The sequence below is a fragment of the Stegostoma tigrinum genome, chromosome 22, assembly GCF_030684315.1.
Source record: "Stegostoma tigrinum isolate sSteTig4 chromosome 22, sSteTig4.hap1, whole genome shotgun sequence".
In the NCBI taxonomy this organism is placed as follows: domain Eukaryota; kingdom Metazoa; phylum Chordata; class Chondrichthyes; order Orectolobiformes; family Stegostomatidae; genus Stegostoma; species Stegostoma tigrinum.
The window spans coordinates 6,706,371-6,722,960 of NC_081375.1; the positions used below are offsets into that span (position 1 = coordinate 6,706,371).

At 48.1% G+C, this 16,590-nt stretch overlaps 1 protein-coding gene across 2 annotated transcripts; it reads right to left on the reverse strand.

The window, feature by feature from the left end:
• Positions 1-2,479: 2,479 nt before the first annotated feature.
• On the reverse strand, positions 2,480-15,118 carry ankrd40 (ankyrin repeat domain 40). 2 transcript variants are annotated; one of them, XR_009447060.1, is made up of 6 exons: positions 14,938-15,118; positions 8,633-8,781; positions 6,606-6,854; positions 4,417-4,598; positions 3,927-4,064; positions 3,610-3,716 (listed from the first exon to the last, which is right to left on the reverse strand). XR_009447060.1 is itself a non-coding variant. In XM_048555120.2 (5 exons), exons 1-5 carry the CDS (start codon positions 15,066-15,068, stop codon positions 3,576-3,578), a joined length of 852 nt encoding a protein of 283 aa, XP_048411077.1. In that variant the 5' UTR covers positions 15,069-15,116; the 3' UTR covers positions 2,480-3,575. The 2 variants fall into 2 exon arrangements, 1 of the variants encoding a protein (XP_048411077.1); XM_048555120.2 differs by lacking the exon at positions 3,927-4,064 and having other exon boundaries at positions 2,480-3,716; positions 14,938-15,116.
• Positions 15,119-16,590: the final 1,472 nt, after the last annotated feature.

Below are 16,590 nucleotides of genomic sequence, written 5' to 3' on the forward strand. Positions count from 1 at the left end.
GAGCGTGGGAGGCTGAGAAGTTTATAAAATCATGAAGGATATGGACAGGGTGAATCCCCAGAGTAAGGGAGTCAAAACTAGAGGACATAGATTTAATATAAGAGGGGAAAGACGTAAAGGGACCTAACGCGCAACATTTTCACGCAGAGGGTGGTGCGTGTATGGAATGAGCTGCCAGAGGAAATGGTGGAGGCTGGTACAATTACAGCATTTAAAAGGCATCTGGATGGGGATATGAATAGGAAGGGTTTAGAGGGATATGGGCCAAATGCTGGCAAATGGGACTAGATTAATTTAGGATATGTGGTTGGCATGGATGCGTTAGACTGAAGGATCTGCTTCCATGCTGTACCTCTCTAAGACTCTATAACCCTACTGTAAATAACAGGGAGCTAGAGTCTAAAGTGATAACTATCTAAAACACTGCTCAGGCCTGTGGTGTTACAGTACAGTCAGATCTTGGCGAAAATCATACACCACAAGAGACTTCCACCTCAGGGCATTCTCAAGCCAATGAAACTCTTCAAGAACCTCTGCTTCACTGGGAGACACAGGGTTGAAAAAACTCCCATAAAGTAAACTCCCACAAAGTCATTTGCTGTTGATAATGCCTTTGGGTGTGACATTTGTTGGTGACCTGGACACAGGAGATAAATCTCCTGCAATCCCAGGATAGACAGGACTTGGTTAAACATCTGAATCCGGAGCTGGCCGCTCGCACAGCGCAGCTCTCTGCTGGCACTGCAGGGGCAGGGACAGCATGGATTTTGTACTCAAGCCTTCTGGGCAGATGGCAAGGGCGTGGATAAAGTGATTGATGAGGCTGGACTGCAGGGAGAACGAGGGACATTAAAATAACTCCACCTGCCCCCATTTTTAATCATCAGATTGTGTGTACATAGGCTGGAACGAAGAGGTTAATTATTTGTGTTAAGTGCCAAGCGTCCAGACCAGAGTGATTACACCCGGGAGCTTTACAATAGTGAGGTTGTTGTCTGAGAGATTAGGGATAAGGATCCCGTGGTTTCTACCTGCGCTCCACTAGACTCCTGGTCATGTGCAGCTGACTTGGTCTGTGCTGAGGATTGGGGTGGGGGAGGCTGTTGAGCTTTTTACTGTCTCAAACCACACCAAGAGTGTCGACAAACACCAAATTATTGAAACACTGTTCAAAGCTTCATCGGCCACACAGTCAGCATATTTGGATGGGAAAATCTCCTAGAGAGAGGGCTGAAGACTTAGTGTTCTGGGAGAGATGCTATATGTACAGAATCTTGCAAATGCTCCCAGGTCAGGGACAGCACGGGGTTAGATACAGAGTAAAGCTCCCTCTACATCGTCCCCATCAAACACTCCCAGGACAGGGACAGCATGAGGTTAGATACAGAGTAAAGCTCCCTCTACACTATTTCCCCCCGCCATCAAACACTCCCAGGACAGGGCTGGCGCAGGGTTAAATGTGGATTTATTTTCTTTCAGTGGCTCAGTGCCCTGGATTTGAACCCCTCATCACCTTGTGTTTTGTTGTCCTTCTGAGTTGGCACTGAAAGAATGTGGTAGAACGGGGAGAGCTCTGGGAAGTACCAGATCATTGAGGAATCCTGCAAACTGGAAATACTGAGATTTAAACTCAGGGTCAGGACTGAGCTGCTACAGACCATGCCATTCTGCCCTGGAACAGAGCAGTTCTGAACCAGGCTCGGTCTCAGGACCAGCCATTGGCCATTAAGGTCTGTGTGGTACGTTACATTTCACATTCCGCTCAGCATTGAAAAAACACAAAGTAGGGGCTTCAGTCCAGCCGTGTGTCTTCCAACATTAGTAAGTGTTCTGGTCTAACAAATACAGCTTGCTGCCCATTTTACATTTCTGACCAAAATAGTGAGAGGTTAGAATGAAAGCAGAATTAATCAAAGTTTTTGACTGTTCAGGCTCTGGTTTCTATTACAGATACGTGGGTGTGGGATATATCTGAGTGACATGTACTGTACATGCTTAGGAGCTAACAGTCACACATGGACGATATGGGAGCCCGGCACAGGGACGTGCACACGGACTGTATGAGCACCTGACACAGACAGACACAAAGATATACAGGCGTGAATTGGTGCATTCCACGAGACTGTTTTTTTGTCTTGTACAGCTACTCCCTCTGCAGGATGGTGCAGCAATGAAGGGTCAAAGGAAACTGGGAAGCTGTTTATCCCGACATGAAGCTGAAACGGGCAGTGATTAGTCAACACAATCTACCCACTGACCATTAACTTGTGCATTAACAATGGGCTACAGGAAAAAAATTTAATAGCAAATCCTTTGTTGCTGAGAACAACTGTTGTCAGGGGATGTAGAGTCTGTGTACCTGTTCACATGCTAACTCACATACAAACATGCACACGTAAACATATATCATGCTAGATACCCTCATATGCACAAGCGCCCAGTGCCCATAAAAAATTCTACTTGCTGCACTTCATGCAATACTTCTTTTATTGATAACTTTACAGTGATTATGATATCAATTCCTGGTTATAACCATTAGAAAAAGTGCTCAAGAATATCTAAAGATTAAAGGCTGTTTATAAAATATTGCAAATCTCTAAATGCATAGGTTCCTTAAGTGATGTTAGAGTCCGCAGTGGATCTGTTGGGAAATGGGAAGTTTCTCTGGGACTTATTGTGAATAACAGAAACTCCAGAGAATTAAACAGCAGACCGGAAGTGAGAACAGGAAGCGTTTCTCACTGACAAGTGGATGAACAATGGTCACAAAAAATAAAGTGGTCAGTCTTTCATTTTAAGCATTTCTTTAAAATATTGCTAACTTGGAGCATGGGGTTTGGACAGTGTGGACAGTGAAGAGTCACAGCTTTGATAATGGGTGCTGAACGCTTTACCTGGACAGGTGTAAAAATGTGAAGGTAGGAGAATGCTGTGCACTGGTTCCGAGGGCTGTGCCAGGTCTTTTGAACCACATTGTTGGAATTAGATTCCTGCCTACAATCCAACCATGCTGCACACGCCTCCTAGCCCCAGTCTCTGTGTCATCACCAGGCACACTGGGTGATAGGCACAGGGGCTATATCTCCACTGCTCAGAGGTTAAGGAGACAAGGTGGTCAGGGTTTACCTTCAAAAGGGACTGTGCAACAGGACTGCCCATTTCAACCCGCTGTTGGAACCTGTCCAAACAGCAGAGGAAGACAGGGGAGTGGCCACTGGAAGTCAGCAGTCCTGACATCTCCTGCTTTGGAAAGAGTGGCTGGCTGGAGCAGCTGACATCCTTCCTGCTGCCTGAATTCTGAGCCCTCTGTGCTCTGACAGCCTCACTGGAACAGCTCGGGTGGGAGAGAGGAGGGGGTGCATTTGATACACGAACTAGTTTTCATCACAGGGAGAGGCAGCTTATGGTTTTTGATAGTGAGTATTCAGTGACCATTGCGACTAACATTTACAGAAAATGCAGCAACCAGCAAAGTCATTCTGCTGTGTGGGGCTAGTGCCCTTTCATAGCCAGTGACAGTGTTCAGTTCATGTGCAGTGCTGTGATAATGCCCGTGCTGGCTGTTCCATCATGGCTCAGTAGGTCAGTGTCGCTGCCCCTTGATTGTAGCAAGGACGCTCGGTTAGAGTTGCTGGCACAGAGCTCACGGTTGGGTCACCTTTCTGTAAAACAAACTCCAGCTCTTGGAAGTTCTGAAGCCTCGCAACTTCTTTATCCTAAAGATCAAGTCAAATTAAAAATGTTGAAAATGAGCAATGGGTCAGTGAGAAGGTGAGGGCGATAGTGGTAAAGGGAAAGTAAGTGGAAGGCAGGAGAGAGTAAATGACTAAGGGGCAATGATGCAAGGGGGCAGGTGCCAGAAACAGGACGAGAAACAGAAGGCGGGTCAGAGGAGGTGGAGGGAATGATAAAAGCAGAATCATTACCAACAGTTGCTGCTCAGAAAAATGGAAGGACAGGTTGTAATCGGAAGCTGTTGAACTGAATGCGGAGTCTGGCAGGCAGTGAAGTGCCTATTCGAAAGATGAGATGCTGTTCCACCAGCTCTGAGCTTCATGGGAACACTGCAGAAGGCCAAGGACAGACAGGTCAGAGTGCGAGTCTAGAGAATTACAATGAGAAGTGAACCTTTTGTCATTTAATTTCTCCTGCCCCGTATTATATCACAGGCCTGATTGCTCTCCAGGGTTTCCTGGCTCTGGCAACAGTTCACAAACTGAAAACATTAATTCAGTTTCACTCCTCAGACTAAAGTATTGCCAGGCCATCTCTTTCAATCTCAAAGAGAACACCGAGAACGAGGGGGCTCTGTCAGAACATGGGGGGCTGCAGGGCACACCCGACGGTCACGGCGAGGGCGGCACGGGGCACACCTGAGGGTCACGACAAAGGGGGTGCGGGTTATATTTTGATCACCTTTCTCAGCAACGTATTGGGCAGTTTTCTGATCTTTGCCACTTGCTCAGGATCGATGCCGAGCTCCTGACAGCTCACTCTGAGCAGTGCCTGGTAAGTGAGCTCCTGCCGATTCAGCTCCACCTCGATGAAGTCACTATCACGGATGGTAGGATTCTGAACTCGAACTTTCAACACCAGCTCTGCAAGGACAGTGACAGCAGCTATTTAGAGAGTGGGATTTTGGTATCACTCCAGATCTCCGAAGAGGCGAGGCTGCATAGTTTGACAGTTTCCCAAATCTGGCATTGCAGGCTCAGGAATTCCTGAGTCACTCTCCATCAGAGCCCAGAACTATGTAGAATAATTTCAGAAAGGCTTCAGCTTCCTGGCCAATTTATAGAGGCCCAGCACACCAGCTGTGTTAATTTTCAACTGTTAAAATGAGTCACATTAGAAAGAGAATGTTCACATTTCCATAGGACGTTAGAGCCGTCCTGTACATGTTCCATAGGGCTGTAACTGTGGAATAACATGTTGTAAGGCAGCCCATTATTGTTAAATACTCTGTCAGTTCTCTTATGAGCACTTGGGGAGAAGCTTCCCCGGCCATTGCACCTCAATGTGTAATAGGAAGTTCTGACGCTGGGCCCCCACATACAAAGCAGCAAGCAGATGTGAATTGAATGGCCATGATTTGACAAAACTCATGATTTTCATGGCCTGCTCCAATACTGCAGCTAACTCTGGTTGCAGTGTTTGGCCATAAGAGTTTCCTGCTGGAGGATGCAACAAACGGTCTGAATATCAGCATTTTCCTCTTTTACCTCATTGACAAACTCTAACTTTACCCATTGTGCAGGCTGCTTCATCAGTACAAATACTCCAAGACATGGCAGTTAAGTTTGACTTCCCTCAAGGAGGTATCTGTAACCCAAAATATTTCTTCACTAGTCATGTGGCTCGGTAGCTCCTAACAAAAGGAAATTCTCCTGAATGGAGCTCTCACAGCAACTGGCAGTATCTACTTGTATCAGTGAGCTCGTCAATCTGCAAAGCGTCCTTCCCAATGTTTCTTGCAGCCTCTCCTCTATCAGCTGACATGTTGTCAACTCACTGTTCAAATGTATTATCAGAGAGTAGGATTTTGTCAATTTTTTTTGCAGCATTAGCTGCTGATGATTGGTTTTTAATGACTGGCATGATTAAAGTTTCAGCAATGGGAACTTCTTTGGGCTTGCTACTAGCTCAGTCACCAGCTAAACTGGCTGGTTCAACTTTTCCCAAACTGGCACACATTCCCATCAGATGTTGTGTTTGCTTGATGCATTGTTTTCTCAAGCTCTTGAAGCACTGAGCAAGTTTGTTCACAAGAGATAGGTGGCTTGTTGTAAATGGCTTACTTGATACTGTTGCATTTTGGCCAACTTCTTTCTGCAGGTAAGGGACAAGCGAGATCTCCTGTCCAAGAAAATCCAAAGGCCAGCCAGCTCTCACTGTGCTATCTCTAAACAGCTCTTGCTTCATTTTCCTTTGGGTTCAGATGTTTCATTATGTGAATCAGCAGAGCAATCATCTCTTTTGACAAGAAACTTATCCATTCCTTCTTAGAATACAAGTCTTGGATCAGTGGTAGATGTAAACTAAAATCCAAGAACATTCACTTTAAAACCCACACTAACATGGAAACACGTCCAGGCAGGCAGGTCAGTTTAAAATGCACACCTCTTTACTGCATACACAGTTGGCCCTTATACAAATGTTTGGAAGTGTGTATACACGTTGTCAGAAGTAACTGCACAGTGTGGATCTGTGCCTAAGAATTTCGTGGCACACTATTCACCTTCCTGGGGCACACCCCTGCTGAATGGTGCTAGTTGTGATGCTGTACACATTTTCCAGGATATCCACTGTTGTCCTGCCTAATTTCACAGGATATCAAGGCCATTTTCCAGGTGCATTTTTGAAGGTGTAGTGCTGTGGAGCAGACATCACCAACATAAATGCAATCGAGTTAAGCCTCAGTCAACATCACAAGTAACAGTTTATCAGTTATTATCCTATTTTTAACCACACTCAAGAATATGAGCATAATATGGGTCTTAATCTGTGTTGTCAACACAAAGGCAGGCACACACATTGCCTTTAGAGAACATGCTGGGATGGAGTGCGCCCTCTAATCTACACACAGTCCCTGTTCCTTTCCCTACCTTGTTCGTTTATTGGGTAGGCTCCAGTAAAGAACAGCGGCTGGAAAGTTGCTGGGGGTCCTGCCGGTGGGCCGTTCTGTGGCTGGGATGTCAGTGAGGGTTTACGGCCAGTCAGTGAGCTAACAGCCGGAGCCTGGGAGCTTTTGGACTCCCGCTTCTCCACGTACGGGAAAGAGGGATTTGCCAGGTAGTTGGGCAGGAATGGAAGGGCTGATTCTCCATTAACCACGGGCTCCGAATCCTCATCAACTGCACAGAGAGAAAGAGAGGGGGAAGAGGGGGAAGTGAGAGAAAAAACAGCAGTGAGCATTACCTCCTCATAAACAAACATTATGTAGCACCATTAACACAGTAATAATAACCTAAAGTGCCTCACAGAATATTGCTCAACAAAACTTGGCATGTGTGAAATAAAGAGATATTAGGATAGATACAAATCAAAAGGAATTCACGAGCACAGCACGCTTTCACAGTCACTGGGTGTAACAAAATGCTTTACAGCCAATAAAGTAACATAGAAAATTGAATAACTAATTCGCAAACTCTCCCAAGCAGCAATGTGATGATGATTTGATAATATACTTTCAATGAAGTTGACTGAAGGATAAATATTGACCAGGACACTAATGAGAACTCTCTTCTGAGGAAGGGTCACTTGACCTGAAACATTAACTCTGATTTCTCCTCACAGATGCTGTCAGACCTACTGTGCTTTTCCAGTCATTTCTAGTGTTTTTTCTGATTTCCAGCATCTACAGTTCTTTTGGATTTTACCAGAGATAACTCTCCCGTTTATCACTGAGACACAGTCATTTGACCACCTATATCCACAAGAGAACATACATAGGCCTCAGTTGAACACCTTCCCTGAAACATAGCAGCACAGCACTCCCTCACCACTGCACTCAATATCAAGCCCAACTTCTGAGCTCAGCATCTGGAGTGGGACTTGAACTCTCAAATGTTGGATTCCCCAGCGTTGTCCAACAGGCCAGGGGTGGCAGTGACCACGTCTGATCAAAGAGGTAGCTTTAAAGGACTATCATTAAGAGAGAAAGATCGAGGGTTTAGACTTAGACAGCGTAACAGATTTTTCAATGGGGTGTTTTGTTTGCGATGGGATGGATGTATTGCTGCAGAGACCAGTGTTACCCTGATTGATACCCAACATCCTGGGCAATGCTTTTGGGATGTTCCTCCAATCATTGAGCCAACCCTGCTTTGCATGGACCTTTAAGATCTGCGCAGCGGAAAAAGAGATAAGAGGAAATGCTGATCCTGTGTTTCACATTGAATGGGTGGGCAGGGTAGTGGTGAGATGGTGAATAGGGTTTATCATTAACCAGGGACTGAATGGGACCAGCCACATAAATGCAGTGGCTATTAAAAGGTCAGAGACTGAGAATTCACAGACATTAACACACGTCCTGGTAAATTCTCTCTTCCTGAAGGTGGTCATTGCTTTCATTAAGAGCATTCAGGAACCAGACAGGTATTTATGAAATCTGGTAGTTTCAGGATCATCATTGTTGATACTAACTTTCTTTTTTTCAGATTTTATTTGATTAACTTAATTTAAGTGCCCCAGACACCACTGTGGGATTTGAACTTATGTTCTGGAATCATTGATCCAGATCTCTGGCTTTCTCGCCCAGTAACAGCATCACCCTGTCAATGTTCCCAATGAAGGAAGTTGCACTGATCAGGAGGATTAAGGCCGCAGAAGGCTTGAACACAAAAATAGCTTTAAATTAAGACATCAGTAGACTAGGAGCCAGCGTAGGTCGCTGAGTGAAGTTGGATGAATAGGATTTGATGTAAGTTAGGACTGAAGCAGCGTTTGCAATGAGCTGATGTTTGACAGTGAGTGCAAAGGGACAGTTGGCCTTAGACAGTAGCCCACGCAAGAGAAAGGAAGAGAGATGGAGGGATGAGCATGTCAAAGTGAAATAAATGTTAAAATATCTAGGCAGAGGGGTAGATAGTGATGCTACAGAGAAATAGGAAGAATAATAGCAGCAAATCACCTCCTAATATGGCTCGGATTTCACGTTTCGCTGTCAGTTGTGCTGCACTTTCACCATTCTTTGTCAGGATGTCTTTATTCGCCCCAGCAGCAAGTAAGTAGGACACAATATGGGTGTGGCCACGTTTACAAGCCCAATGCAAACAAGTCCTGTAACAGAAGCGACACAACCAGATTACAGTCAACAACAGACACAGAAAAAACTGCATGGCCAAGAAAACAAGCAGTGTTTGTGCATTAGACAGTGCGGCTCTCCCTCAGCGCCGACCCTCCGACAGCACGGCGCTCCCTCAGTGATCGCAACAAATTAGAGAGTTGTCCAACACAAAAATCATCCTTCCCTCCGTTGACTTTTGGGTACCGTTGGTAGGGACAGTCTGTCAGAGGAAGGTCAAAGTGGCAGCCAGATCTTGGGCACCAAGAATAAATCTTCAGTTAATTGGGATTTGTCAAGGTTCGAAAGAGTAATTGTTATGGGGGGCACTCCTGTAGGGGCATAGGCAGGAGATTCTGTGGCAATGAGCGAAAATTCGTTGCCTCCCTGATGCCAGGGTCAATGACATCTCAAAGTGGTTGTAGCATATTGTCAAAGGGGAGTATGAAAAGCCGGATGTTGTACACATCGGTAAGAATGACATAGTTAAGGAAAAGGCTTTGCAGAGTGAATGCAGGAGGTTGCAGGTTAAAAAGCACAACCTCAAAAGGTAGCAATCTCTGGATTACTCCCAGTGCCATGGTGTTAGTGAGAGTAGGAATAGGAGGACTGGGCAGATAAATCAGTGACTGAGGAGCTGATGCGGGGGGCAGGGATTCACATTTTTGGATCATTGAGATCTCTTCTGGGGCAGAAGAGACCTGTTTGAAATGGACAGGTTTCACCTGAACTGGAGCGGGACTAATATCCTGGTGGGGAGATTTGTTAGTTCTATTTAGGAGACTTTGAATTAGTTTTTTTGGGGTGAGGGTAGAAGACATTCTAAGTTGTAGCGAGAATTGAGAGACAGGGACAGATGAGGATGGCTCTGAAGTTAAATACAGCAAATTAATTAGGAAAGACAAGCAAGAGCAAGTCAGAGAATGAGGTAACTGAAGAATTAAATTGCATTTATTTCAATGCAAGGGGTGTTACAGGTAAGGTTGATGAACACAGGGCATGTATGGGAACATGGGACTGGGATATCATAGCTATTACAGAAACATGGCAGAAAGGGGCAGACTGGCAGCTCAATGTTCTGGGGTTTAGACGCTATAGGAAGGATAGAAAAAGTGAGAGAGAGGAGGGGGGGGGGTTTTGATTAGGGAAAATATTACTATGATTTGTTTGATTTGTTATTGTCACATGTACTGAGATGCCGTGAGAAGTGTTTTGTGTCCTATCAAGGTAGTTTGCACCAAGGTGCATCAGAATAGCATAACACAATACAAATACAGTATTACAGTTACAGAGAAGGTGCACAGAGAGAGATAGAGAGAGAGAGAGAGAGAGAGAGAGAGAGAGAGAGAGAGAGAGAGAGAGAGGCGGAGGGAGGGATCAGAATGAAATTTGAGAGGCTCCTTTAAAAGTAGGGAAGCTGTTCTTGAGCCTTTGGAGCAGGAAAGCTGACGTTTTGAGGCTAGACCCTTCATCAGATTTCTGATGAAGGGTCTAGACCCGAAACGTCAGCTTTCCTGCTCCTAAGATCCTGCTTGGCCTGCTGTGTTCATCCAGCCTCACACCGTGTTATCTCAGATTCTCCAGCATCTGCAGTTCCCATTATCTGTTCTTGAATCTGTTTGTACACATATTCAAACTCTTATATTAGTGCCCCACGGGAGAGGGTGGAAGAGAGGGTAACAGGGGAGGGAGCAGTTTTGATTGAGTTGGTTGCTTTCCTGAGACAGATGGAAGTAAAGATGGTGCCAACGGATGGAAAGCTGGTTTGTATGATGGACTGGAATGTGCTCATAATTCTTTGTAGTTTGTTGTGGTCAAGGGAAGAGCAGTCATTTGACCACATTGCGAGCTTTCTATGGTGCATCTACAAAAAACGGTAAGGGTTTTTATAAACATGTCAAATTTCCTTAGCCTCCTGAGGAAGTAGAGGTGTTGGTGGGCTTTCTAGATTGTAATGTTGATGTGAGCGGACCAGGAAGATTGTTGGCGATTGTCTCTCCCAGGAACTTGACACTTTTGCTTATCTCCTCCTCAGCACCACCGATACAGACTGGGACTTGCCCTCCACTCCACATCCTGAAGTCAATGACCAGTTCCTTTGTTTTGATAATATTGATGGTGAGATTGTTGTTGAATTTTGAGTGAAGCTACACGGGTAGAACTCAGAAATAAGAAGGGGATGATCATCTTGATGGGATTGTACCATTGGACCCCCAAATAGTCAGTGGGAAACTGAAGAGCAAATATGTAGGGAGATCTCAGATAGCTGTAAGAATAATAGGGTTGCAACAGTAGGGGATGTTAACTTTCCAAACATAGCTTGGGACTGCTATAGTGTTAAGGGCTGGAATTATGAGAAATTTGTTAAATGTGTTCAAGGAAATCTTCTTTATCAATATGTAGAGGTAGCCACATTGCTGTAGGTTTGGACTGACATGTAGGTAGGTCAGATTGGGTAAGGATGGCAGTTTCCTTTCCTGAAGGACGATTGTGAGCAGGATGGGTTTTTCCTGACGATTGTCCATGGATTCATGGTCATCATTAGACTGTTAATTCCAGATATTTCACTGAATTCAACTTCTACCACCTGGGTTCTGAGAACATTACCGACTTCTCTGGATTAACAGTATAGAGAGAACATCACGAGGCCATTGTAAAAGAGCAATGAGGGAGCGAATAGGGCCCTTAAAGATCAGCAAGGTTGTCTATGTGTGGAACATAGGAGATGGGAGAGATACCAAATGAATATTTTGCAACAGTACTTACTGGGTAGAAAGACGTGAGGAACCTTGGGGAAATAAGATTTCATGTCTTGAAAACAGTCCACATTACAGAAGATGAGGTGCTGGAGGTCTTAAAACGCAAGAAAGTAGATAAACCTCTGGGACTTGATCAAGTGTATCTCAGGACATCGTGGGAAGTTAGGAAAGAAATTGCAGGCCCCTAGCAAAGATATTTATATTATCTATAAGCATGGGGAGGGTGTTGAAGGACTGGAGATTGGCTAGTGGTGTGCCTTGGTTTAAGAAGGGATGTAAGCAGAAGCCTGGAAGCTACAGACCAGTGAGTTTAACATCAGTGATGGGTCTGTTGTTGAAGGGGATTCAACCACAGGAAGTAGTTGATGCCAAAACATTGTATGTATTCAAGAGGTGACTAGATACAGCATTTTGGGCAAATGGGATCAAAGGTTATGGGGAGAAAGCAGGCTTAGGCTATTGAGTTGGACAATCAGCCATGATCGTGAAGAATGGCAAAGCAGACTCAAAGGGCTGAAAGGCCTCCTCCTCATCCTATCTTCTATGTATCTTGGCAAAGCAAACAAGGGCAGGACTTATACAGTTAATGGTAGGGTCCTGGGTGGTGCTGATAAGCAGAGTGACCTCTGCACTTGGGGGCATAGTTCTTTGGAAGTTGTATCACAGGCAGGCAGGGTGTTTAAGACATGTAGCACGCTTGCCTTCATTGCTCAGATCATTGAGTATAAGAGTTAGGATGTCATGTTGAGGTTATAGGAGACATTAGTGAGGCCACTTTGGACTCCTGTGTACAGTTCTGGTCGCCCTGTTATTGGAAGGATGTTATTAAATTGGAGGGGGTTCAGAGAAGATTTACCAAGTTATTGCCATGGCCAGAGGGTTTAAGTTATAAGGAGAGATTGGTTAGGCTGGGACTTTATCCACCAGATTAAGGCGTGACCTAATAACAATTTATAAAATCATGAAGGGCAACAATGGGGTGAATAGCAAAGGTCTTTTCCCGAGAGCCATGGGGTTCAAAACTAGGGGGCATATTTTTAAGGTGAGAGGAGAAAGATTTAAAAGGGACCTGGGGGGAAACATTTTCACACAGAGGGTCATTCATCTGTGGAATGAACTGCCAGAATTAGGAGCAGATGCAGGTGCACTTAGAATATTTACAAGACATTTGGACAGGTACATAAACAGGGAAGGTTTAGAGGGATATGGGGAACACACATGCAGGTGTGATTTAGTTTAGTTCAGGAACATTGGTCGGCATGGATGAGTTGGACTGAAGGGTCTGTTTCAATGCTGTATGACTTGACTCCATCTACACTTCCCGCTGCCTCAGGAAACCAGTCAATGGGACAAGCTGGGAATCTCTTTTGAGAGCTGGTACAGACATGAAGGGTCACATGGCCTCCATCTATACTGTAAAATTCCACGCATTTCCTTAAACAACCAGAAAAGTTAAAGGAAATGCAACAGAATAGATTTTGATGGAGACTTGTGTTATACTTAAAACAGAATGTAAGGTGAAACACTCGAACATGATCACAGCCATTTTCCCTGAAGTTTAAGCGTGACAGACTCTCGCTCTTGATGTTCTTCAAAACAAGTATGAAATTATTCACACATCAGAATTATAACATCATTAGGGGAGGTGATGGCCTACTGGTAATTATTGCTGGACTGTTAATCGAGAGACCCAGATAACATTCTGGGGATCATGGGTCCGAATCCGGCCACGGCAGATGGCAGAATTTGAATACAATAAATATCTGGAATTAAGAATCTAATGATGATGGTGAATCCATTGCCAATTGTTGGAAAACACTATCTGGTCCACTAATGTCCTTTACGGAAGGAATTTGCCATCCTTACCTGGCCAGACATATGTGACTCCAGACCCACAACAGTGTGGTGGAATTTTAACTGCCCTCTGGGCAATTAGGAATGGGCAATAAATGCTGCCAAGCCAGCGATGCCCTCATCCCTTAAACGAATAAAGAAAAAGAAACATAACGAAGGGATCCTGCAACGCAGGTTCCACTGCCTTCCAAAGAAAAAGAAACATAACGAAGGGATCCTGCAACGCAGGTTCCACTGCCTTCCATCATGCAGAAGATATGAAAGCTTAAAACCCTACCAACGTATACAAGAACAACTTCTTTCCCGCTGTTAGCGGACTTATGAATGGACCTCTCATATTAGAAGTTGATCTTCCTCTGCAGCTATAAGACTATATTCGTCATTCGATTAGCCTGACATACTTATTCAGGTATGATTTGTCTGGTTAGCATACAAAACCATACTATTTAACCATATCTCCATTTGCGTCACAAAAATAAATCAAACCAAATGAATGGTACGGCGCTCCCTCGGCGCTGACCCTCCGACAGTGCGGCGCTCCCTCGGCGCTGACCCTCCGACAGTGCCCACTCCCTCAGCACTGACCCTCCCACAGTGCCCACTCCCTCAGCACTGACCCTCCCACAGTGCCCACTCCCTCAGCACTGACCCTCCGACAGTGCCCACTCCCTCAGCACTGACCCTCCGACAGTGCCCACTCCCTCAGCACTGACCCTCCGACAGTGCCCACTCCCTCAGCACTGACCCTCCGACAGTGCCCACTCCCTCAGCACTGACCCTCCGACAGTGCGGCACTCCCTCAGCACTGACCCTCCGACAGTGCGGCACTCCCTCAGCACTGACCCTCCGACAGTGCGCCACTCCCTCAGCACTGACCCTCCGACAGTGCCCACTCCCTCAGCACTGACCCTCCGACAGTGCGGCACTCCCTCAGCACTGTCCCTCCGACAGTGCGGCGCTCCCTCAGCACTGACCCTCCGACAGTGCGGCACTCCCTCAGCACTGACCCTCCGACAGTGCGGCACTCCCTCAGCACTGACCCTCCGACAGTGCGGCACTCCCTCAGCACTGACCCTCCGACAGTGCGGCACTCCCTCAGCACTGACCCTCCGACAGTGAGGCGCTCCCTCAGCACCGACCCTCCGACAGCGCCCGCTCCCTCAGCACTGACCCTCCGACAGTGCGGCACTCCCTCAGCACTGACCCTCCGACAGTGCCCACTCCCTCAGCACTGACCCTCCGACAGTGCCCACTCCCTCAGCACTGACCCTCCGACAGTGAGGCGCTCCCTCAGCACCGACCCTCCGACAGTGCCCACTCCCTCAGCACTGACCCTCCGACAGTGCCCACTCCCTCAGCACTGACCCTCCGACAGTGCCCACTCCCTCAGTGCCCACTCCCTCAGCACTGACCCTCCGACAGTGAGGCGCTCCCTCAGCACCGACCCTCCGACAGCGCCCGCTCCCTCAGTACTGACCCTCCCCCCACGTAGGGGCGGGCTTCCCTGCCGTCCCGGCCCCCCCTTGCCCGGCTCCTCACCATCCGTTCACCGCGTTCTGCCCATTCACTCGGGCCCCGCGGCCCAGCACCTCCGAGACCAGCTCAGAATCCCCGAGACTCGCCGCCTCCCGAAGCCGCTCATCGAGCTCCAGGCTGGGATCGGCCGCCATGGCGCCGCAGGCCTCGTCCTATGACCCTTGACCCCACCCGCAAACCCGGGCACCGCCCCTTCACATCGTTCCGCCCCTGCCCCACAAACACCTCCCCCTGGTCCTATCGCCCCGCCCCTGCCCCACAAACACCTCCCCCTGGTCCTATCGCCCCGCCCCTGACCCACAAACACCTCCCCCTGGTCCTATCGCCCCGCCCCAGACACACAAACTCCTCCCCCTGCTCCTGTCGCCCCGCCCCTGCCCCACAAACACCTCCCCCTGCTCCTATCGCCCCGCCCCTGCCCCACAAACACCTCCCCCTGGTCCCATCGCCCCGCCCCTGCCCCACAAACACCTCCCCCTGGTCCTATCGCCCCGCCCCTGACCCACAAACACCTCCCCCGGTCCTATCGCCCCGCCCCAGACACACAAACACCTCCCCCTGCTCCTGTCGCCCCGCCCCTGCCCCACAAACACCTCCCCCTGCTCCTATCGCCCCGCCCCTGCCCCACAAACACCTCCCCCTGCTCCTATCGCCCCGCCCCAGACACACAAACCCCTCCCCCTGCTCCTATCGCCCCGCCCCTGACCCACAAACACCTCCCCTTGGTCCTATCACCCCGCCCCAGACAAACAAACTCCACCCCCTGCTCCTGTCGCCCCGCCCCTGCCCCACAAACACCTCCCACTGCTCCTATTGCCCCGCCCCTGACCCACAAACACCTCCCACTGCTCCTGTCACCCTGCCCCTGCCCCACAAAAACCTCCCACTGCTCCTATTGCCCCGCCCCTGCCCCACAAACACCTCCCACTGCTCCTATTGCCCCGCCCCTGACCCACAAACACCTCCCCCTGTTCCTGTCACCCCGCCCCTGACCCACAAACACCTCCCCCTGCTCCTCTCACCCTGCCCCTGCCCCACAAAAACCTCCCCCTGTCCTCTCCCCCCAACCCACAAACACCTCCCCCCGTCCTCTCCTCCCCCATGACACACAAACACCTCCCCCTGTCCTCTCCCCCCCACGACACACAAACACCTCCCCCTGTCCTCTCCACCCCCACGACACACAAACACCTCCCCCTGTCCTCTCCCCCCAACCCACAAACACCTCCCCCTGTCCTCTCCCCCCCACGACACACAAACACCTCCCCCTGTCCTCTCCCCCCGACCCACAAACACCTCCCCCGTCCTCTCCACCCCCCCACGACCCACAAACACCTCCCCCTGTCCTCTCCCCCCCCACGACACACAAACACCTCCCCCTGTCCTCTCCCCACCCCCAACACACAAACACCTCCCCCTGCTCCTATTGCTCCACTTCCAGTTCCAGAAGCCTCCCCCACTCAGCCTCAGGCCATGCGTGGTCACTCGTCTGGCTCTTCACATGTCCAAATTGGAGACTGTGCGATCTTGCTGTGTCGTTCCTCTTAGCTCTTGCATTAATTTCTATCTCATTAATGTAGACAACAAACTACAAGGTGCCCAGCTCCCATCCCTGAAAGTTCCCTGGACACAGACTTCCAGGCATAAAAACACCCT

What these genes read in the sequence shown, in the direction of transcription:
- ankrd40 (XM_048555120.2), bottom strand. Translation starts at nt 15,068, where the DNA reads ATGGCGGCCGATCCCAGCCTGGAGCTCGATGAGCGGCTTCGGGAGGCG. An exon ending in AATCCGAGCCATATTAGGAG is followed by an intron (nt 6,855 to 8,632) that starts GTGATTTGCTGC and finishes CTCTCTGTGCAG; the next exon opens with TTGATGAGGATTCGGAGCCC. An exon ending in CCAATACGTTGCTGAGAAAG is followed by an intron (nt 3,717 to 4,416) that starts GTGATCAAAATA and finishes CTTGATCTTTAG; the next exon opens with GATAAAGAAGTTGCGAGGCT.